The sequence below is a fragment of the Salarias fasciatus genome, chromosome 20 (assembly GCF_902148845.1).
Source record: "Salarias fasciatus chromosome 20, fSalaFa1.1, whole genome shotgun sequence".
Taxonomy (NCBI): Eukaryota; Metazoa; Chordata; class Actinopteri; order Blenniiformes; family Blenniidae; genus Salarias; species Salarias fasciatus.
Window position 1 is genome coordinate 30,297,910 of NC_043764.1, and position 23,269 is coordinate 30,321,178.

Consider the following 23,269-nt stretch of genomic DNA (forward strand, 5'->3'; position numbering starts at 1 on the left):
AGACGAGGCTGAAGGCCTTTCTATTCAAAAAAGCTTACAGTTAGGGATCGCGTCTGCGCGCTCTCTCTCTCGCTCTCTCTGTCTATCTACTATTATGTAACTGTTCTGTAAGGTGATGTTGGGAAAATGAGTCGTGGATTTATTGTATAAATCTGTGAACCTGTGTCCACTTCAATGGAAATAAAATGATCTCTCCCCCCCTCTCTCTTTTTCCACTATGGGAGACCAAAAAGTCAAAACACCGAAACCCTGGACGAAGAGGCTGTCTCTTAGGTGGACTAGAGCCGTGCTTGAGGGATCACAGACAGAACATCAATCACGGCTGATCCATTGAGACAGCCTGGATTCAATGGGTGCAATTCTAATTGGGCTTCAATCAAAACAGCTGCTCCACTGATTAATGGAGGAACCCGGACCCAGTGGGTGTGAGCGTTTACTGAACCCCGGGTTCTACCATGTGGAACCGGCTCCCAGTTCTGCTCCTTCTCTCGTTTCAATGTAATTTCATTGTATTGCTACATGTCATTGATGATTGTTCCTCTTGTAACCTATGTACCCTGTGTTTATATATGAATTGTATGTAGATACAAGAAACTGTCCTATCTCCTTCTCTCTGTCCCCTCATCCCAACCGCAATAGCAGAAAGCCGCCACCTCTGAGCCTGGTTCTGCAAAGGTTTCTTCCTGTTAGAAGGGAGTTTTTCCTTTCCACAGTCACTTATGCTTCTCATGTGGATCTGTTGGGTTTTCTCTGTAAAAGTGTCTAGAAACGACCATGTTGTAAGTGGAACTTCATAAATAAAGCTGAATTGTATTGAACTGAATTGAATTGAACCAAAGATGACGGATCACATCCTGCAAAGCAATCCATGGTCAAAGTTCCAGGATCAGAAAAAACTACACACAACTATGATGAGAAGAAAAGTTGCTCCACAGTTTTATAGTGTTAAAGTGAGATTATCGTCTCTGACTGGATCATGAAATAAAAAAACTAATCTGAGCCGATTCTGTATTATTAGAGAAAATATCATGGCAGGTCAACGATCCTCTCTTTGCATCACACGAGAAGCAAACATTGAATAAAAATTAATGAAGTATGTGTCATAAGATACTTCTTGGGAAAAATCCACTCTAAACATGGTGGCATCTCTCGAGGAAAAACATGTATTTTTGGGATGACTGTGGGTTGCACGTGAGAACAATTAACAGATATTTTTCAAGCAATGCAAAACCACGTTAAACTGCTATAATCAGTTTTCCTAAAACAAGAAGCCTTTCCAAATTTTCACGAAAAATGTAACACATTTTTCAAGCATGCAGCCTGCATGAACTGCTTTTCTGCTCATCCCACAAATGCATGTTTCCCACCGATAATACTTTACAGCAGCATGAGATTCATCAGCAAAATGCACTGACGAAAAAAGAATCACTGTTCTCACCAGTCTGGACGAGGAGCCACAATATGCTGCATTTTTTATTTTTCTTGCCTTTATTTCAGAAGTTTCACTGAAACCTAGTGGTATGAAAGTTGTTTAAGCTGAGGGGGGAAATCGAGCCCAGCTGGATTTTAATGGGGCCAAAGCAGCAAAAGGTCGAAAACAAATAACTACAGCAGTAAAGTAATCAGTAGATCATGACAAAAGCAAAGAAAAAGCAGAAAACAGTTCAGTGTGACAATCGGAGACAGAGCGTCATTAATATAAAACTCTGCTGTGTCACATGAATTGTAGAAAGTCCCGTTCCTTATCCTCATTATGGAAGGTTTAATTCTTCATCGCAAGCAACAAGGCCCTGAGCATTACTGTGGAGAATGGGAACTTTTCATGAATATGATGTCTCGTTTTGGGTTTTAATGGACTGTTTTGTCTCATCATCAATGGACTAAATTCCACTACTGAAATCAAACCAGTTTTATTTACATTCAGCTCGTTCATCATTTTATTCCTGGTGGGACATTCAAGCCATTTGCCCTCCATCTCTCTCCTTCCTCTGCTGTGCTCGGTGAAAACAAGAGCATTTTGTATTTCCTGAAACAAACTTGGCGATCAAGCTAATTCTGAATGCAGGTTTATCATGTGAACAACAGCTTTCCCAACAAGGCAGTGAATCAGCTTCTGAGCGAGTCCCTGATGTTCTGCTGGATTCAGCTCAGCCAGGGTTTGTTGGATAAATCTGCCGCCACGTTTTCATGAAAATACTCCAACTAAATCACAGCCGGCTGCCAGAGGAAGCAGCGTATTCCCCTGAACACACCTGATGCTTTGAGGTTTTGATGTCCGTTAGCTGTAAAGCTGAGCTGAGCTGAGTGAGAACAACAAAGCAGTGAATAGAAATACGACAGGAAGCTGCTGCATGCAGACATCCGCAGCTCGTCTGGTCAGCCGCGCCTCGTTACCACGGTTGCTGTGATCCGATTGGACGTCACTCTGCGAGGTCAGCAGACCCCGTGCTCAGAGTTCAAAGCGAGAGACCCACCACAGCTGTGAAACACACACACACACACACACACACACACACACTCAGGTTCCTACCTTTCTCCACGGTGGTGACTCCCATGGACGGCTGGCCCAGACTGGCCCTGGTCTCCCACTTGCCCTCGTCAGGATGGTACACTTCCACCGAGGCCAGCGGGGTCTGCTGCTGGTTCATGCCCCCCAGCACCATCACCTGGCCCCCGAGCGCCACGGCCGAGGCGCCCGCCCGCGCCGTGGGCAGCGGCGGCAGCTGGCTCCAGGTCTGGCTCTCCACGTCCAGGACCTCGGCTCCGTCCAGGGGCGTGCCGGTCTCGCTGCAGCCGCCCAGCACGTACAGCAGACCCTCCAGGTAGACGGGGGCGCAGTAGACACGGCGCTGTGACATGGGGGGCAGCTGCTCCCAGTACAGGGACTTGACAGGACTCACCGCCATCTCCTGCACGGGCATGTCTTCAAGGCCGGGACGACGGGACGCACCATCACACACCGTGCCGGGGAGGAGGAGGAGGAGGAGGAGGAGGAGGAGGAGGAGGGGACGCTCAGAGGGCAAGGAAGACCAAGGCGAGGGGCAACAAGCCGAGCGAGAGCAGGAGGGAACAATCAGGTGCTCAAACTCTCCGTCCGAGTGACCGGCTGAACTCCTGCGTCCACAAAAACCGACGCAAGAGGATGAAAAATGGATGGAGAGGAGAGAAGCAGGGCAGAGATTCTCACTCCACGGCCAGACGTCACGACTTCCTCACTTCTCAAATGTTTTATTCATCCAGCTGTTGGTGTTTTCCAGCCCGGACGCCATCTGCCTCCTGCTCTGGTCCTTCTGCCTCTGACCTCCCTCACTGAATCGCTGCTTCACTCCAGCTGTATTCCTCAGAAAGTGTAGAGACGGGGGAAGGGTGTACCAAAGTGTAACGCTTCATCCTGGAAAAATAGGAACTAAAGATGGAGGTGGGGGGAAGTGGAATAATGGTGCGAGATCAAAGAGGAGGACAGGCAGAGCTGGAGAACGCTGACCTTCACTACTGCTCCCATAATCCAACACAGCAGAGTGTTACCTTCAAACACCGGGCAGTTGATCACAGCTAAAAGTCCGCTTCTGCTGCTCCGCTCTGTTTGCTCCCCAGTGATAAATCCACGGATAAAAAAAGAGAGAAAATCTTCAGTAGAGGAGCTGAAGTCTCTAAAAGACTACAGGAGCGTCACCACTGCAGGGTTTTCTCACGTTTATCAGAGGATTTATTGACTTTAACAAAGCAAAAGCTCCAAATCCTGCAGGGACTCCTTGGGTGTGACCTTTGAACTGTGACCTTCAGAAAGCCCTGGAAGCTCTGCAGAGATCGAGGCAGCAATCAGACCTGCAACCAGACACAACAACCTGGGTTAGAGTTTCAGTATAGAACACAAAGTAGATTTTAAAGGTCCCTTATTATGCAAAATTCACTTTATAATGTTTGGGATTTTTTTTTTACAGTAACATGTGTCTGCTTTACTGATATACTGAAATAATTCAGTAGAATAGGAAAAAACTGTAAAAGTTACCTTTACAGTTAACAGGAGCTAGCATTAGCTCCTTGGAAGTAACTGTAAAAACCCAGACTCAAACTAACATGTTCAAGCATTTTAACTGAACAACAGCGATTGTACGAGTCATGGCTGTAAATCCATGGTAAACGTTCACACATGGTTGACTCAGTTTTAGCTCGACTTCTGTAGAAATGCCATCAGCACATAACTGCTCCAAATAAACCAAGAAAAACACAAGCAGGCTCCTGAAACCTGCCCAATGTGGCAACACTGATCTCCTCCCTGAGACGAGCCTGGAGTAGAGCTGGACCCACAGACACAGAAATAACCTGTGTTCATGAGAGTCAGACTTTTAGAAAGGCTGAAATTCAGGAGCAAGGCTGGATTTGGGGAAATACACAGAATACGATGTTGTTGAACCTCTAAAACCTCTGCAGAATTATGGACCTTTAAATTGTATAATCTTAAAGATAATGCATTTTTATCACCCGCCCAAGAAAAGCTTCTTTTAAATAAATAATTTTTTTCGAGTTTGCCAAATATTTTTTCTTAATTTTCTGAACTTCGAGCAGCTTGCAAAAACATTGACCATTCACCTTACAGGCAAAAAATCTAAATGTGTTTTCATTGAGATTTTATGATGACAGACCAGGCCTCACCAACAAGACGTCTATAGAACAAACAGTCGAGAGAGTCAGCAGTGAGCAGAGTGGGAAGAGAGAGAAGGAACGCTGAGTGAGAGAAAAAGACAAGAGACAATCAGCTTATCAATACAGTCAACAACAGCAGACACATCTGGGTGAAGCTGACCCTGTTCCTGCTCTGCTGGGAGGTCTTCAGTCTCCCTGCAGGTCTCCCTTTAACACCTCCAGCTGCCCGGCAGCGTTACATTCAGTTCATTCAGATGAGAAGCGAGATCAACCGAAAAGGACACTTTGTTCAATACAGCTCCTTTATCTCATGTCTTACATTATTGGACAAACTGATCAATCCAGGTGTGTTTGACCCCAGTAGTGAAAACGACAGACACACTGCTCTGTGGAATAGTAATGATTTGATGCCATTATCAATAACTTGAGGCTTTCTTATACACAACATATATATCATGTTATCACAAGTTTAAAACTTTGATCATTTCAGCCTTTGAGTGAACAGTGAAGAGGAGAGAGAGAGAGAGAGAGAGAGAGAGAGAGAGAGAGAGAGAGAGAGAGAGAGAGAGAGAGAGAGAGAGAGAGAGAGAGAGAGAGAGCAGCTCTCTCAGCCAGTTACAGTTTAAGTGGAACAATGATTCAAAATGTGAAACACTGATCATGAATTATGAGGCGATCGAACCTTCCACATAAAGAACTGCAGTATCAGAGGAAGGAAAGTCTTGTTATTGCAGATATTTGCTCACACTCATCAGCTTTAATTCGTCCCGGTTTGTTTCCTGTTCCAGTGTAACGACTGGGCTCCTCTCCGCCACGCAGGCTCTCACACTCACTGAGTCTGAAGTGATTCTCCTGTAATTAGGAATTAGCCGCAAATGGACTCAAAGCTGACACACGTTTTGTCAATAATTATGCAAATGTTGCTGTGTGTTCATTAAATGTCTCCACAGGAACGGCTGAGAAGCATTCCTGTCTCAAACCAGCATGAAAACCATGCAGCGTTAATACCGTGCACGTTCTAATCAGAGTCACATTCATGGTGCTGACGGCAGGGAGAGGCCTGTCTCTGCAGTGTGTGTGTGTGTGTGTGTGTGTGTGTGTGTGTGTGTGTGTGTGTGTGTGTGTGTTTGGGCGTTTTCGTATTTCTATCCTTGTTGGGGCCAAATGTCCCCACAAGGATAGCAAAACGTGAAACGACGTGCCTTGTGGGGACCTTTTTCTGGTCCTAAGTAGGACAAACAGTGTTTTCTTGACCATGTTGTTGTTACTGAAAAAAGTAAAAGTGCAAAAACATTTCTTTAGGGTTAGGCTTTATTGTGGTGTGGGTTAGGGTTAGGGTAAGGGTCAGGGTTAGGGGCTAGACATGAATGGGAGTCAATGGATGGTCCCCACAAGGATAGAAATACAAGACTGAGCGTGTGTGTGTGTGTGTGTGTGTGTGTGGACACAGCAGGAGGCCAGCATGCTGTGGCCTGAGGACTGACGGGGACAGCAGTGACATTTAGCAGGAGGAGAGAAAAAAACAGAGAGCAGCACAATGCACACCTCTCTGGTTTCAACCCTGCCGTCCCCGTCCCCGTCCCCTCCCCCGCCGCTCACACTATAAAGTTAGACCAGATATCCATAATTAATGGTCCGTCTGCCTCCACCCAATTAGTGGCCTGAGCCCTTTGCAGACGTGACCTTTCACGACGGACAGGGAGCAGCAGCAGCAGGCGAGGTGAACACAGTGTAAACGTCTGGATGGTTTCTGCAGGTGAGAATGTTGCTGTGATTCCAAGACGTCTGGCAGGAAACGACTTTGGACTTTCCTTATTATTATGACAAGACAAAAATAAAGCAGGTGTAATTTTCAAATAACTAATAATTCCAGTAAGTTGTAAAATCACTGAGACCTTCAGTGACCTTCAGTGACCTTCAGTGACCTGTTGGAAGGACTGCTGAGAGCTTTGTTAGACAACAGTGTAATAATTACAAAGCGAGGTGTGACTTCCTCCTCCTTCCAGGTCAGACCTTTGCTGCTCTACAGCGTCTCACATGCTGGTTACTGAACTCTACACTCCCAGAGGGGAGATAAGATGTATTCCCTGAGGTCGTGACCCCGCTGGACTCCACACCAGCATTTTCATGATCAACACAGGGCCAATCACAGCGCTACAGTTTCTCTTCTCTTTTCAAGTCGTGCTTCTTTAACCAACTGTACCGGGGTTTTGATGCATCTGCACACTGAAATACAGACACACAGTGACAACCTCTCTACTGACAACCAGTAATCAAGCTTCTGTAGTGTGATTATTAAGTATTGTTGGGTGGGAAACCACACAGGAAAGGCAGAGTGCGTCCTGGGAAGGTCAGCCGTCCATGACAGAGATAATCCACAAGAGAAGCTCAGATATTTACAAAAGATTCAGAAATATTATCTCAGATGGAAATTCAAAAAAGCAATGGTGAACCAACTAACTATAATCTATATTCAAGTGAAAACAGGGACATCTGATATTTTCAGCTGAGCCATTTCATCTCATCTGTTCGCCACTGTGCTGCGTCTGCTCTTCTTTTACAAACACTTTGAAAGTCTTTTAACAAGTGAGGAAGCTTGAACAGTAGAGCCATCAACAGACAGATTTCTAAGACTGCTTCCAGGAAAGTCAACTGTTGACAAGTTGTCCAAAAGCAATGAGGGCTCCGTTAACGGTTATGCCAGTTTTTGGGGAAAGCCTGGTCTGATGAGGAGGGACGGCATCCATCCCACTCTGGAGGGTGCAGCTCTCTCATCTGGAAATACGGACGATTTTATTACCTCCTCAAATCCCTGACCACCCAGAGGATAAACAAACGTGTATTTATCCTGGAGAGACTGTGTCTGTTCCCCGACCGTTTTTATCTAACACTAAATAAAAACTGCAGGAGATGAGTTAATCTTATTCTGAATCACAATCCTAACTGCCTCTGCAGCAGAACAAAAATAATGACAAATAATGACAGTTAAATATCTGATCTCTTATGATCTGATGACTGTCTACCTTATTCCCCTCACTGTAACCTGGTTACATGGGGAAGAATATCTCAGCCTCAATGAAACAACCTCCGCTCCTCATAATAATCATTATATTCCTCAGAAACTGGTTGAGAAGCAGCAGCATCCATTTATAACTCGAACCTCCTTCTCAGAACTAAAACGAACCAGAAAAGCTGCAGGTCTCACTCTGAACCTCATCAACTCTGACTGGAAAACTCAGAAGCCAGTTCTATTTGTCGCAGTGAATCATCCTCCAGCTCCACATTCTGCATGTTCTGAATGTTTCATCTCAATTCTTAAATTCAGTAATGAACTCAGATGAAGTCATTCTCGTGGGAGACTTTAACGTTGATGGAGATGTTGACACTGAGAGCCTCGACACTGCATTCAGCTCATTACTGGATACAATTAGCTTTTCACAGAAGGTGAATAAACTCACTCATTATTTTAATCACACCACTGATCTTGTTCTCACTTGTTCTATTAACACCGATCAATTAACACTTTTTCCTCTCAAACCTCAGCTTGGCGTTCTCTGTCAGACAACGCTGAGACCAAATTTAAAGAAATAATCCCATCATTCAAGTGTGTCTTTTCACTACCTTTATGAACTTGTAAAGTCAGATAAACACATGTGAAATTACCCCAATAGAATGAAAGCTGAGATGACTTTAATGAACCATTAGTATCAAGGTTTTCTTTCATACCAATGAAAAGACAGCAGTACTGAGTGGGCTTCAGTCCAGTCGGAGAGCTTCTAGTTCTGGCTTTAACCTGTCCTGCTCCTCAGAGTCGAGTCCATCTGTCTGCATTCGGCCTCATCAATGACTCCAGTCACCCTGACGACGTTTATCACCCGTCCCCACCCTGAAAACCAGCATCACGACACTCAGCACCACTGAGGTTTACCAGCATGCATCACAGGTTGAGTGTTCTGAATCAGTTTTCAACGTGTGACTGAGATTCTCACTCCACACTTTTTCCATTATTACAATCCTAAAAAACAAACACAGCTGATCTGCATGAGTCCCATATGGACACCATTTCTAACTTCTGAAGTCCTCCTCCTTCTGTCAGAATGCATTTTTCTATAAGTGTTTTCAAAAGTGGTCTCCAGGGAAACCCAGCGCTTGTAAATCGACTGGTGTTGTTCTCTCATCTGCAGCGCAATGACTCATTCATATCGTGGACCGTCGCGCTGAAGAACTACATTTTTTAAGCATCTTTCTTCATGCTGAGCTTTGATTTCACAGTACAGGCTCTCTTCTCTGTTTTCAGATTTGAACAACTACATACAATATCTGTGGGCTTTGAGTCTGTTTGGTTTCAACAAAAAACTGCTGCTCCATTTCGTGCTTTTTCAAAAAATCGTGTGTATAAGAACAGCTTTAGAGAGAACGGAGGCTGCAGAGCTCACCATGCTTGTGGTGGAGCTACAGGACAATATCAGCGGCTGCATCTCAGTGTCTTAGTTGTTGGATTTGACTCCAATATGACATTAAAATTCACATTCTCAGAAGCCCGGGAACCTGCATTTTGTTTTCATCACGCAAGTGGTGTGAACAATAAAAACACGAATCAGATAATGAAATCCCAGCAGGATGCACTCATGGGAAACGATTTAATATTTCGCCGTATGCAGTACATGGTCATATCGCCTGGTTTTGGCTTAGTTTTGCTCTGCTGACTCACTCAGATGTCCAGAAGCTGCGAGGACACAAAACTCATTTTGCTCTGAGCTCTCTGGTTCTGAAGACTGAGCTGGTGGCCAAACAAACACCGAGGCAAATCCAAGTCGTGACAGCCTGGACCTCCCAGCAGCATCCACTTCGGTCGTGACCAAGGATGCTTTCTGATCACAACTGATAATTTAATATCTCTATTCCAGTGGAACAGAACAGAAACAGAAATAAAAGTCAATATTAAGAAACCAGTGAAGCGTCAGAACCAAATGAAAAGACTCTTTCATCTCCAATACAGAGATACGTCTGTTCATCATCACAGCTGAGAGAGAAAATCTTATCTGCTGGTTAACTTCAGTTAAAATAACCCTCCTTAAATGTCTTTGATTTCTCAGCAGCCAGTCAGGCCTTCCTCTGCCGCTGAGCCAAAACATGACAACTGGATAAAAACAATTGAAGAGGGGAGTTTATTATCTAAGAATGCACTAAAAGCTTCTGAAGGTGTCCAAACAGCAGGAAGATTTCTGGACATTAGCTACGTAGCTGTTTGAGGCCCTCTGATCCACGCTGCATTCAGACATCGGCTCTGTTCACGCCGACACAGCAGCTCTCTTTATTTCTGACTTTTCACCTTCACTAAATCGATTGGTGTTTTTACGACAGCGGGAATGTTTTGTTGTGTTATTAAGCCTCAATTACAGACACACTGCGATACGACGGGGAAATAAACAGGCAGCAGACAGCCTGGTGAAGATCTGATGTGAAAGACGTGGGCTCAGCCATGCCACTAAATTTAACATCTGAGGTTTTGTGAACAATGCTCACACACCCAGCTCTTCAGGCAGCAAAGACGCCTTTTTCTGGTTCTCTTTTTTCTTTCAATGTCGATACTGGAGAAACAATGTATGTACGTCTGATTGAGCTCTCGTTTGATCACTGGCACGTCTTACCCTCCCCGTCGCCGATGCTGTGCCTGATGATGCCAGAAATAGGCAACAAGAAGGCCGTGATATGAATCAGTGAGTTTCCAGTGTTGGATCAACTGTAGCTTTTCCATTTAAGCTTCTTAATTGAGCATCTTCATTATAGAACACCTGCAGCACCAAGAGTACACACTGTTCTCCTGATGCTCGGCTGCAAGGTTCTATTCTCTGGTTATGAGCCGTGGCTAACGTGGAGGAAGACGTGGTCGTGAACGAGGCTCCCTGATGTGCTCCGAGTAACACCCATAGATGGATTACTGCATGGGCAAAGTGGGCATGGGCCCAGGGCCCAAGAGCCAATAGGGGCCCTCGGCCAGGCTTTTAATTTTTTTTTTTTTTTTTTTGTCCAAAACAAAAAAAAAAGTATGTACAACGTCACAACAGTTTGTTTTCAAAATGGAGAAGCGAGCGCTCAGCGGTTCGGAAAAACGAAAGCTAAGGAAAGAAAAAGAGGACAAAAATGCTGCTTGGTGCAGCAAATACCAACAATTTCAACATTTTCCTCAAGTTGCTGCGGTCACGTGCGTCGGCGCTGTCGTGGAGCTCACGCCCTCTCTCCACTGGCTCCTCTCCCGTTCAGGGGGAGTGGCTCACTTCTCAGCGCTCACACAGGTGAAGGTGCTACTATTCACAGTTTGGCAAGTACCGGGCTTTTGTGTTTGGTTTTCTGGATTTTGTGTACTCGTACTTGAACAGCCGACTGATGGGAAAAGCGTCCTGTTAGCGGCGCCATGCGTTTCTCCACGAGCCTGCCAGCGACAGACAGATAGCAACAAGTCACAGCAACATCCACCTCCACCAGGTAGGTCACTATTCCTCATGTCATCAGCGATTTTGTTTTAATGAATGCTGCTTTTAAATATTTCATGGATGGTTTATAGTTGGAAAGAGGAATGGATATGGTTTATTTTATTTGAGGTGTGTTTTGTTGTTAGGTGGCCTGGTACGTGCATCAGCGCTCATATATGTAGATGGCTCATTGGGCCGACTGTCAGCGCCAGAGCTTTTTTTTGTGGTAGTGTATTGCCCAGTGTTATGTGTGTGACGCACACACTCTGTTTATAAGGACGGCCGTGGGCCCATGACAGGTTTGTGTCCAGGGTCCTTGGTGATGATAATCCGTCTATGGGCACACCTGCTGACAACCTAATATGGTCCAGACCACAGCAAAAAAATAATGGAGGAAAGCTGAGCATCAGCAGCTTGGTGGAGCAGAGAAGTACAGATTTACAGCACTGTTTTACAAAATAACTTCTGAGATGCTTCTCGAGCTTTATTTATTTATATAACTGAAACCGGTTTACATAAATGTCAGTTTAATTGTGTTGATGATCTGAACTGGAACCTCCTCAGCTCGACTGAGGTTTTTCCATCCCGTGTGTTAAATCCTGGAACCAGGCATTTTCCCAGAGCCCACTTGGCCGTGGTTCCAAGCGAGCTGAGTCAAGCTGAAGATGTGACGTCGACAGACATCCGGCCACTGATTAGCCAGGGCGCCAGTCGGCCCCGCCATTTTTAAAACCCTGATGACCACGACTGGAGACAGTTGCACAGAAACCAACCCTGTGGAGCAACAACAGGGCAGCAGACGTTTCGATAGAGGCAGGTATATCTATCCTTTGGAGCAATATGGGTTTTTCTCAAACACACTTTGATGTGTGGAATATATGGGGAATTGAACCTTCAACCTTCCAACATCATTCATGCCGACTGAGCCACAGTGTTTCATCTTGCTATGGCCACAATGTTGAGGGTGTGGGCGGACACATCGAGGGCCAGAGTCTGCAGTTCAAATGACTGTTTGAGCTTTTCTAAGAAAGCAAGCTGATGAGAAAACATCCAGATGATCTGATCCAGACAGATTCAGTCTCCAGCAGGCACTCCTACATTCTTCTGGGGCACACGACCGAAATAGGACACTTCCTGCTGTCCCGGGACTCGGCTCCTGTGATATACAGCATCACTGTAATGGAGGGAATCTGGCCCAGGGGTCTCTGCTCAGACATGGAATATAATCATCAGCTGGGAGATCTCTCAGGAGACAACACTGACTTCATTCTGCTCGCTGCCAAAAACCCTCCTGGGCAAACTCTCCACTGTATTAGCCCGCCAAAGTCATTACGCTGCAGAGGAGATAAGGACAGAGGGAGACAACACTAATTTATGAAAGTATAAATATGTCTTATAGTGGTGCTTCTTCAAAATTAAAACCCTGCTGATGTCTGTGAGTGACGGACAGGTTGGACACCCAGCAGGCTGTGGGGTTCAGGGCAGCAGAGAGTGATGATTACACCCCTAAAATACCCAGAGGTGCGTTAGATTTCAATACCTCGCTTTAGAGCCACCTCCTCGGTAATGTGAGCAGGTTCAAAAAGGTAATTCAGGTGGACAATAACCAGCCAGACCCTGGCAAGCACCGAGCCTTGAATGAACGGGGTCAGCCTGGGGTCAACGAGGATGAGTTCATCACTCAGGAGTCGCAGTTTGAGAGTAAAAGTTTGCAGAGAGTCACACAGTCTTGTCAGGGTTACAGAAAGGAATCAAATAGTCTGATTTCCTTGTTTGACCCTCTGTGAAGCGGGACGCACAGAAGTATGGCTGCTGCAGATAAGCACATGTTAAACACCAAGACGTACCCAGGCGACAGCAGGAGCCCTTCTCTCACAACAGGAAAATGTAATTCCTGCTGAAACGCTGCTCCTGTACACAGACGCCTGCTGCTGCAGGGAGGTGGGAGTTATCTCCCCTCCCTCTGGTCAGCAACTCTTCTGCTCAATTATTTTTATCGCAGGGCGGATAAGATCTATCCTCTTCTCACAGCAGCTGAAGCCAATTCACGAGAAGACCAGGAAAATAAACTACTGAAGAATCCAAGATAAGCAGAGCTACATCCTCTCACACACTGGACAAGCGCAACGCCAAATATTTTCATGAGAATCATCAAATGAATTCAAATCATTTTTTACATATTTAAAATAAATGAACAGCCGCTACATACAGTATATGGAAGTTCTCACATTTTAAATGCATCAGAGTGGAGCAGCTTGTATCAAAGCACTGGATTCTGCTGACTGTGTGGACGGAGGAGGAGGCTCTGAGGGAGGCGGAGAAACCAACCGCTGCTCATCAAACAGGTGGAGACTGCAGGACCAGCCTGCCTGCTGTGACCCTGCTCCTCCAGACACTGGTCAGGGACTGGAACCTGCTCCGGACAGGAGAGGTCAAAGACAGGCCACCGCTGCGATTTCTTTAAACCTGCTTCAGTTTATCAGAACGGTCAGAATTCTTTATTCAAAAAGAGCCAATAGGACACGTTTCTTCAATGCAGGGAGTTTTACGGCACACATGACTGAAGATATAACATCGGTCACAGCCACTTTAAATCAAGCTCCACTGGGTTATCTCTGAGAAATGATCAGCATTTCAGAAAAGTTCCACCTTGGAAGCAGTTTTCAAGAAACATAGTTTTCAGCAGCAACGACCAAACGGGGCCAAACTCTGCTGCAGGAAGCTGGTTTTCTCTGATAAAAGGAGGGTTTAGACTCCTGGAGGAGACCGACTGCAGCATTTCACAGGAATTATATTGATTTACTAAGAGGAAACAAAGAAAACTTAAGGAAAACAATTCTGCAAAAACTAACAATCTGACAGTGTCTTTAAAACATCCAAAGAACCAAAAACAAGAAATGTTGGTGTAATGGAAGAAAGACAGATCTCTCAAACACAAATGCTTCAGATTATTCAATTTAGAGTTGACAGTTATTAGAGTTGCTGAGTATTATGAACTGGTTGTGTTGTTCTGTTATGCATGTATGATGCATACATTGATTTTGTGTTTTGAGTTTTTTAATCAGGCACAGCAGAGCTGCTAATGGAGCCACTTTCAAACAGCCATGCTGTCAATTAAAAGAAATACAGTTAAAGAGATTCCATACCAATCTTACCAGAACTTCAATTAACAATATTAATTTCCTGGATGATTATTAAAGGTAAATTGATGCAGATAATAGCTGAATTTTTCATACTTTTGAGGTTTTCTCATTGATTTGTTCATACAAAATAAAAGTGGCGGCATCAGAAAATGGCAGCAGGGAACTTTTTTGTTGTTGTTTTTTTAACCACATTCGATTTGAATTCATTGGAAGTTGTGGCTTCTTGTTTTCCACTCTGCTTCCTGTCACATACATTATTCACTGTTTCAGGATTTGTGGAAGCTTCAGTTCATCCTGAGAGACAAATTAAATCCCAGGAGATTTAAATCTGCAGACGACGCTCACAGGGACAAGTGCTGTCACGACTCCACACACACACAGACACACACACACACACACACACACACACACGGTCTCGTATTTCTATCCTTGTGGGGACCTTCCATTGACTCCCATTCATGTCTAGCCCCTAACCCTAACCCTTACCCTAACCCACACCACAACAAAGCCTAACCCTAAAGAAATGTTTTTGCACTTTTACTTTTTTCAGTAACAACAACATGGTCAAGAAAACACTGTTTCTCCTACTTAGGACCGGAAAAAGGTCCCCACAAGGCACGTCGTTCCACGTTTTGCTATCCTTGTGGGGACATCTGGCCCCGACAAGGATAGAAATACACACACACACACACACACACACACACACACACACACACACACACACACACACACACACACACACACACACACACACACACACACACACACACACACACACACACACACACACACACACACACACACACACACCGGGGTTCACATGGAGTAAAGGTCAGGTCGATGTTTGTCACCAGTTGTTCTCTGACCTGCTGGAAGCGTCAGGAAGACGAGCGGATCCAGAGCCTCCGACCTTCGACCTTCAGACTGGACAGAGGACACACACAGGAAGGACACGGCGGAAAACACACACACCTGGCCAGGTGCTCTGGAGCTGATTGGAGCTATAGAGTTTTCCAAAATAAAACTTTGAAATTCGAATCTTTAAAAATCACCACATGACACAAGTTCTCTGCAATAAAGAGTTTTCTATTAAAAATGTTTCATCTTCTTTGGCTGATAATGATTAATAATGGTTAATATTTTTATTTGTTTTTATTGGAGTATTTTAATAAAACTATTGATATTTCAACTACATTATAACACCATCACTGGTTTTTGATTGCAATAAACTGGATTAAGGAGAAAAACATCAATGAAGACTCAAATTTTAACTGACTTTAATTTTATTTTTACTCTTCAAAGTCGGGACTCATTTATTTATGAGCAGAGTTAGACTGTTTGAAAACTGTAACTCATTTTATAACTGACAGCACATTAACCTGTTAGACAAAAGGACCTGGTCATGTTCAGACTATCTTTTATAGAAATCCAATGTTTTTTTAGCATCAAATGCTGAAATTTTAGTAATTTTGGTCAGCTGCTCACCTTGTAACAGATTTTAAAAAAATAAATAAATAAATAACATAAATATACAATGACTTCAGTCTCAAAAGTGAGTGAAAACTGAAAGTTTGCTAAACTAACTCTTCAAAGTTGAATTTTCCACGTATTTCAATGAGTGCCCTTCATATAAAGGGTGAAAGGATTAACCAAACGAAGGATTTAATGTTAATGTGGTTCAACCTGGAGGCTTTCAGTCTTGTGCACACAGCCAGCACAGGCTGGACGCTGAAGCTGAAAGAGGAATAAAGGCTATAAAGGTAATAGTGATGAAAATGATGGAGTGTTTCACTGGGTGTACGTTCTGGACCGATGATAACGGCTCAGGGTCAAACCGAGCTTCATGTCTCCACATTTCCTTTCCTCACAGACTGATAGGAGCTGGAGTGGATCTTCAATGGTCCAGATTTCAGCCACAGCAGAGAAACCTGAACCCGAAGCGACACTGAAGCTGAAAAGGCTTCTGAACTGCTCAGAGCCTGTGACACAAACATCCAGCAATAAATAACTAAATAATGAAACATGTTTCAGATTCCTCTGAGACTCACTTCAATCACTGAACTATTTGATTGTGTGTATTTAAAAGGTTATCAGAAGATTCTTGAGCACGGATGAGCGGCAGAAGGAAACAAAAGAAATATGGCCTGTTGGCTCGATGCAGACTGAGGAAAACACGACTGAACTGTGGCACCAAACTATTGAATATACCTACTTCAATCTAGAAAGGTTTACTGTGAAACACTGCCTTCATCAGAGTGTTCATCATGAAGAGAATAAAAGCAAAAACAGTCTGGAGATCACAAAGTCTTCCTCCCACGGACAGAAGGGAACAGAACTCTTCATTAATCGGAGATATAAAGTCTTGAGTTTGTCATCAAAATGTTTTCCTCCTGTTTGTTGATTCTCAGAATGAAGCATTGATATTCTAATGATCGACTCCTTCTTCACACCACTGAAAGCGATCCAGCCTTCCACTGTTTCCTCACATCGCGCCGGGCTGGAAGCTGTAAGCCTCCCTGAAAGACGTCCTCAAGCCTCTTTCAGTGTTTACCGTCTGGCCCTTTGGCGCCGTTTAAGACTGGAGAGCAGAGGAAACGGAGCATTTAGGTGGAGGTTAAGAGGATGAAGGCTTGTTTGGAAGCATAAAGGATAAAACTCCTCTGAAAGCCTGAATGGCTGATTGTCTGGATCCTTCAAAGCAGTGTTCCACTCAGTGTTTTGTTGCTCCTGAGGATCTTCTGGGGAAAAAGTCCTGAGTTTTCTTCAGCGCCGAGGTCGCAGCAACATTCAAAGGAACAAATCTCCCTCCATCCGTCGTCTCAGTCTCTAATCCTCCTTCGTCGGCCTGCAGGCGCTCCACTGTTCTACTTCAAAAATCCGCCAGCGCATTTTTAGGAGATGATCTCAGTGAAGAGAGAGTCTACTGTACACGAGTCTTCAGACAGAACAAGGAGCTTAGAGGGGGAGGGAAGAGGGTTAGCTTTTAAAGAGGAGCTCTTTGTAGCTCAGGACGGACAGTCAGGCAGGTGAAGCTCAAAGGAGAAGAAACTTCTCCATTTCAGAGTTTTTGGTCTTTAAGTTTCATGGTGAAAGTCAGGCTCACAAAACTATCATGCAGAGTTCTGGTTTGATAAATCACTTTCTGAGTCGAGCAGAGGATCATTTATGGAAACACTCTGAAGGTTTCCTTCATGTTAAACAAACTAATGCAGAATGACGGACATTTCCTGAGCAGTGTGTTTATCAGCAGGCTGTGTCTGATAACCGGAGAGGCTGAGGGTTTGGTTTAATGTGTGTGAACTCATGACGCTGCTGCACATGAAGAACACACTGATGCAGAGCAGCTGGCATCACATCAGGCTCACTGATTCCACTCCCCACATCCACCGGGAGACATCTTTACACACATGAAGAAAGATTACATGTTCTATGTTCCATGTGCAGGTTCATGAATCGCGGCGCCTGCAGCGCGACGGACGAGTCAATCCAGAACATCCCGTCTTCAAACATGATGTGTGCCAACCTCTCCAGACAGCCAGCGCTGCGAAAAGGTCAGACGTGTTTATGTTTCACTTCCCACAAGCCGGAGAGCTTCTTCCCGTGTAGAAACTGTTGAGTGCATTGAGACAGGCGCCTGATCGCAGCAGCCGCTCGGCTTCCTCCACCCTCTGCTACGCACACCTGAAAGCCTTTTCTTTCCCCTCGGCTGTTTAACCCACACGTTAAACAATGCACAGAAATATAACGCTCACTCAAACCAACGATACTTCCACAGCCTCATCCTGCTGCACCCGATCTCCAGCCGGTACGTCCGCCCTCTGCTCCCTGCCGCTTGCTCGCCTTCCAGATTCGGTCTGAAACTTTGATGCTGTCGTTCATTATTTAACGCCGGGCGTACACTGTGTTCTGCTTCTCTACCTCCACATCCTCCACCCGCCGCCCGTACTCTCCTGAGGTTTCCCCGCCTCACAGTTTCTCCACCGTTTTAAACCTTTACTCACTGCACCGATGACAATGTGGCACTGATGGTAATTATTAGTTACATGTTTAAAAAGTAACTCATTAGAGAGAAACTGAAGTAATTTTTGTTTCACAGATTGACTTATTTTCCACACGAAGAAAACACCATCAGATCACAAACTACATCAATCAGTATGAATCAGTGATGACAGCAGCAGACAAAAGTAAAAGACCTACCAAATCTCACCTTTCAAAGTAAAAGCATCTAACTGGAACAACAAGAGCTTTGGTTTGGATTGTCGACTGATCTAAAAAGCTGTAAACAGCAATATTTTCTGACTGAAAGAAAAAAGTTAAATATCAGTACAGAACTAATAACAGGAAGGTTCGTTTTCGGGGATTTTCCTCCTTTACTCCTTTACCTCCTTTACACACACACACACACACACACACACACACACACACACACACACACACACACACACACACACACACACACACACACACACACACACACACACACACACACACACACACACACACACACACACACACAGTGGCGTTCAGTGTGAGATGCCGCTGCAGCCTTGACAGAACTGCTGTAATGAGCTCATGTATTTGCGGAGCTGCACGGCCCAAAAATATTCCCGTCAGACGGGTTTGGAGGGAGCGTACCGTAAGCTTCATTACCGACTCACATTCCAGAAAACGCCGGTTGTGTGTTCTTCCTCTCCTCTCAGCCCCAAGTGTGGAGGAAGCTGCAGCAGGTTGTTTGATCTGAAGACGTTTGACCAGATTGGATGATGGGAGGGAAATAAACATCACTTTGGCAGCTGGCTTCCAGGAGATCTTGGGTTGGTTACATAATGTGACCATGTCTGAACATAAAAACACTGCTGGGTTTTTTGGAGTCTATATCCATTAAAAATTGTTGTTCAAGGCAGATAAAAGCAGAACAGAGAACTGGTTAATGTGGCTCCTCTGACTAGTGGATCTGCTGGCTTCTGCCTTTTAAATGGGAGTTTTTCATTTCCACGGTCGTTCCTGCTCATGTGGAAGTTTCAGGTTTTTCTTTCTCTTTGTGCCGAGAAGTGATTAGGTAGAGCCAACCACAACACAAATAAAAAGGAACTGAATTGAAATAAAACCCATACAACCAAACTGCATGTGTCCCAAATTAGATCAGTTATTCTTAATTACCCTGCGCTGGAGGCCGCGGGCCCTCAGCGTGGGCTGACAGGCTCTGCCATCTTTTACCAACCAAACAAGCCATCAGGATCATCACGCCTAATTTATTTCAGATGCATTCTTCTCCAGGATTGTTTTTCCTCCCTTTTGGCCGACAGTGAGGCAAAAACCCGAAGCTGCCACTGTGCACGGACAGGCGGTGCAGCCGGGTGTATCTGAGAGCTGCCGACAGTGGCAGATAAATGCTGAGCCTGGTGCAGAAGCAGCTGTCACCGCAGGCCGAGCCTGTAGCGGCTGAGTTCAGCGTCTGCGATCGGGATCGGACACAAAAATGACACAAACAAGCAAACTGCATTAGAGGCCTGAACAAAAACTCAGAGGATGATTTGCTCCGGGGCTGCATGGGAAACACTTTGTGTTGAGCCGTTGATACTCTCTCAAGTGTTAAATTGGATCCCTGTGTTATTTAGTGAATCATCCCTATAACCCACCAGGAAGGTCTGACGGAGGGCTGCATTTTTCCGGATTGTCATTGCAGCTATTTTCACAGCTCCCAGCAAACACCAGCCACCGCCGTGTATTTCAGCTCAGCACTAATGCATTAATGCTGCCATTCAGAACAGGCTCAGGCGATGAACGCCTATCTGAGGCAATGCTGTGGCTGCTGAGTGGCAAAGAATTAGAAAACCAAAGATCCCTCTGTGTCTCTGCTGCAGAATGTGAGCGGAAACAGAGTTCCATTGTACCGTCAAGGGAGAGAAATTTAGCAGAAATCCACTGCAGTGTAAATATTTGTAGCAAATAAAACCTCTCAAAATGGTGATATCAGTGTGTTTCTCACAAGAAAGAAAAAGAGTGTTTACTCAGATATGAATGGATTAGAAAAAGTGAAAATTAGTCATTCACATGAGTTTTGTCAGAAGTGTGCTTCGTGACATTGCTGGTGGTCTTTTACTGACATTCCCACTGAAAAGACATCGAAAAGACACTTCCACTGTTTGAGGGTTTGAGGTTGAATCTAAAAGGTCGTTTTCATACAGAGTAAATGTATTTTACTTTGATACCTGAAGTCATAATTTCATAAATGCAATCCAGTTGGATCTAAACAGAGACTGTTCATGAGACATTTGTTTATTTGAAGTGTCTGAGCAGGAGGAGCTGGAGAACACACAACAAGACAAATGGTGGAGTTTCGTACTTCTGCAGATGATGTTGGTCTTTTCGCACAGAAACACGAGGGCCTCCAGCAGATACTGGACCAGTTTGCCACCGAGGGCAAAGTGGTAGAGATGCAGATCAGCACCACTGGTCTCTCATGCTCTTTCTGGATCGTATTTACAGGTGATGGGAGGAGGGACTGTGAGATCGGCTGCAGACTGGGACAGGCGGGACCGTAATGTGAATGAATGAATGAATGAATGAATGAATGAATGAATGAATGAATGAATGAATGAATTTATTTGTTTCAAACATGCAAACCATAATTCAAAATTGAAAAGTCATCTAAATAGCGACTTTGTGAAGCAGACATCAATCAAAACAGACATCAATTCAAACAAAATATACCAAACATAGAGAACATAGATGCCATCCTGCATGTCTGAAAAGGAGTGGGAAGAAGCAGAGCTTATTTAATCCCACCCCCTCTCCCAATTGAAACTTATCATTATCAGTTTCCTGTGTCAGATCAGTAGCATATCATAAATTCCAAAGACAAAGAAAACATCTTCAAATTAGTTGATTTCCTTAAGATCGTAATTCTTTAGTATTGATTCTTTTATTTTTTTCTTAAATATCCTCATGCTTGAACATTTTTTCAGATCTGGACTTAAGTTGTTCCAAAGTTTTACACCTGAAACGGAGACACAAAAGCTTTTCATTGTTGATCTGTGTTTGGGAATAAGAAATTTGCAACCAATGTCTCTGAGATGATAAACATTATATGGATGATGAAAGTGCTTTTGAATGTTTACTGGCAAGGAGTTTTGCTGTGCTCTATACATGAGTTGAGCTATTTGAGATTCTACAATGTCCTGAAACTTTAGTGTTTTGGATTTAAGAAACAATATATTAGTATGGTCAAAATAACCAGCTTTATGAATTATTCTTATGGCCTTCTTTTGCAAAAGCGAGATTTGCAATGTTGAGCTTTTATAGTTGCTTCCCCATATCTCAGCGCAATAGCTCAGATATGGTAACACCAAGGAACAATACAATATATGTAACGATTTGTGGTCGAGAAGATACTTTACCTTATACATAATTGAGATATTTTTTGCAAGTTTATTTTCAATATATTTAATATGCTCTTTCCAACTTATCTGCTGATCAATAATTACACCCAGAAATTTTGTTTTGTGTATTCTTTCAATTAAAATTCCATCTATTTGTACTTGGACATTAGTTTGTTTGTTACACTTACCAAAAATCATAAGTTTGGTTTTACTCAGATTAAGTGTCAATTTATTAGCGTCAAACCAGAATTTAATTTTTTTCATTTCCATATTCATTAAATGTAACAAGTCATCCAGGTTTTCCCCTGAGCAAAACATATTTGTGTCATCAGCAAAAAATACCGTTTTTAATAGCGTTGAAGCTTTGCACAGATCATTAATATAAAGGTTAAACAATTTCGGGCCCAATACTGACCCCTGGGGGACTCCGTGAGAAATGTTCAAGCATGAAGATTTGAAGTTGCCCATCTTCACAAACTGCTGTCTGTTGCTGAGGTAACTTTTGACCCAATTCAAAGTAACTCCTCTAATACCATATCTTTCCAGTTTGATTGTTAAAATATTGTGGTCAATGGTATCAAAAGCTTTTTTTAAGTCAATGAATATTCCAGCCGTGTATTTTTTATTGTCAATAGCGTTTGTTATTTCTTCAGTTGTATCAATTATTGCCATGGATGTTGACCGATTTTTCCTAAAACCGTATTGGCCATCGGTTAATATATTATATTTTTGAATAAAGGACTCCAGTCTGGCATCAAATAGCTTTTCTAATATTTTTGAAAATTGTGATAAAAGAGCTATAGGACGATAGTTTGTGAAGAGGTGCATGTCTGAGTTTTTATAAAGGGGAGTGACCTTTGCTGTTTTCATTTCAACAGGAAATTTACCAGATGAAAATGACAAATTGAATATATATGTTAAAGGCTTTGCAATCCCCTCAATGACCCATTTCACAGTTTTCATATCAATTTCATCACAATCTGTCGACACTTTTGACTTACACTTTGAAACAATATTGATTACTTCCTTCTCATCTACATCTACAAGAAACATAGAGTTGCTCTTCCTTTCAATTAAAGAGTAATCTGGACTCGCGGAACGAGAGATTTCACCTGCTAATTTTGGTCCAATGCCGACAAAGTATTCGTTAAACTTGTTAGCAATTTGATTCATATCATCAAGTATTTTGTTATTATCAGTAAAATAAGAGGGATAAGTGCGTTTCATAGAGTTTTCATTTTTTATAATGGAGTTTAGAACACGCCACATGCCTTGTACGTTGTTTCTATTGTTTTCTAGTAGTGTGTGCTAATACTCCTTCGCAGCATTCCGCATTATGGTTGTCAATTTATTTTTATATTTCTTATATTTACATTCAGCTTCAAGTGTTCTTGTTTTAATGAAATCTTTATAAAGTTTATTTTTCTTTTTACATGCATTTCTTATTCCTCCAGTGATCCACGGATAATTCTTAAACTTTGTATTTGTTTTAATGTAATGTAATGTAATGTAATGTGGTCACTGTGTCAGTCTGTCGTGCTGAAGCAAAGTTCTCTTCCCGGCTGATGAGCCGTGTGCAGCGAGGGGGAGATACCAGGTTCATAAAGGAGACAGATTTTCACCACTT

The 23,269-nt window shown here is 43.6% G+C and overlaps 1 protein-coding gene across 1 annotated transcript in view; it reads right to left on the bottom strand.

Moving 5' to 3' along the window:
- LOC115408749 (kelch domain-containing protein 8B-like) overlaps positions 1-23,269 on the bottom strand; it is a 240,265-nt gene that overhangs the window by 142,897 nt on the left and 74,099 nt on the right. Inside the window, exon 2 of the mRNA XM_030119654.1 lies at positions 2,531-3,825. Within this exon, the coding sequence (XP_029975514.1) occupies positions 2,531-2,921 (391 nt within the window). The 5' untranslated portion in view covers positions 2,922-3,825. The remainder of the gene's footprint in view (positions 1-2,530; positions 3,826-23,269) is intronic.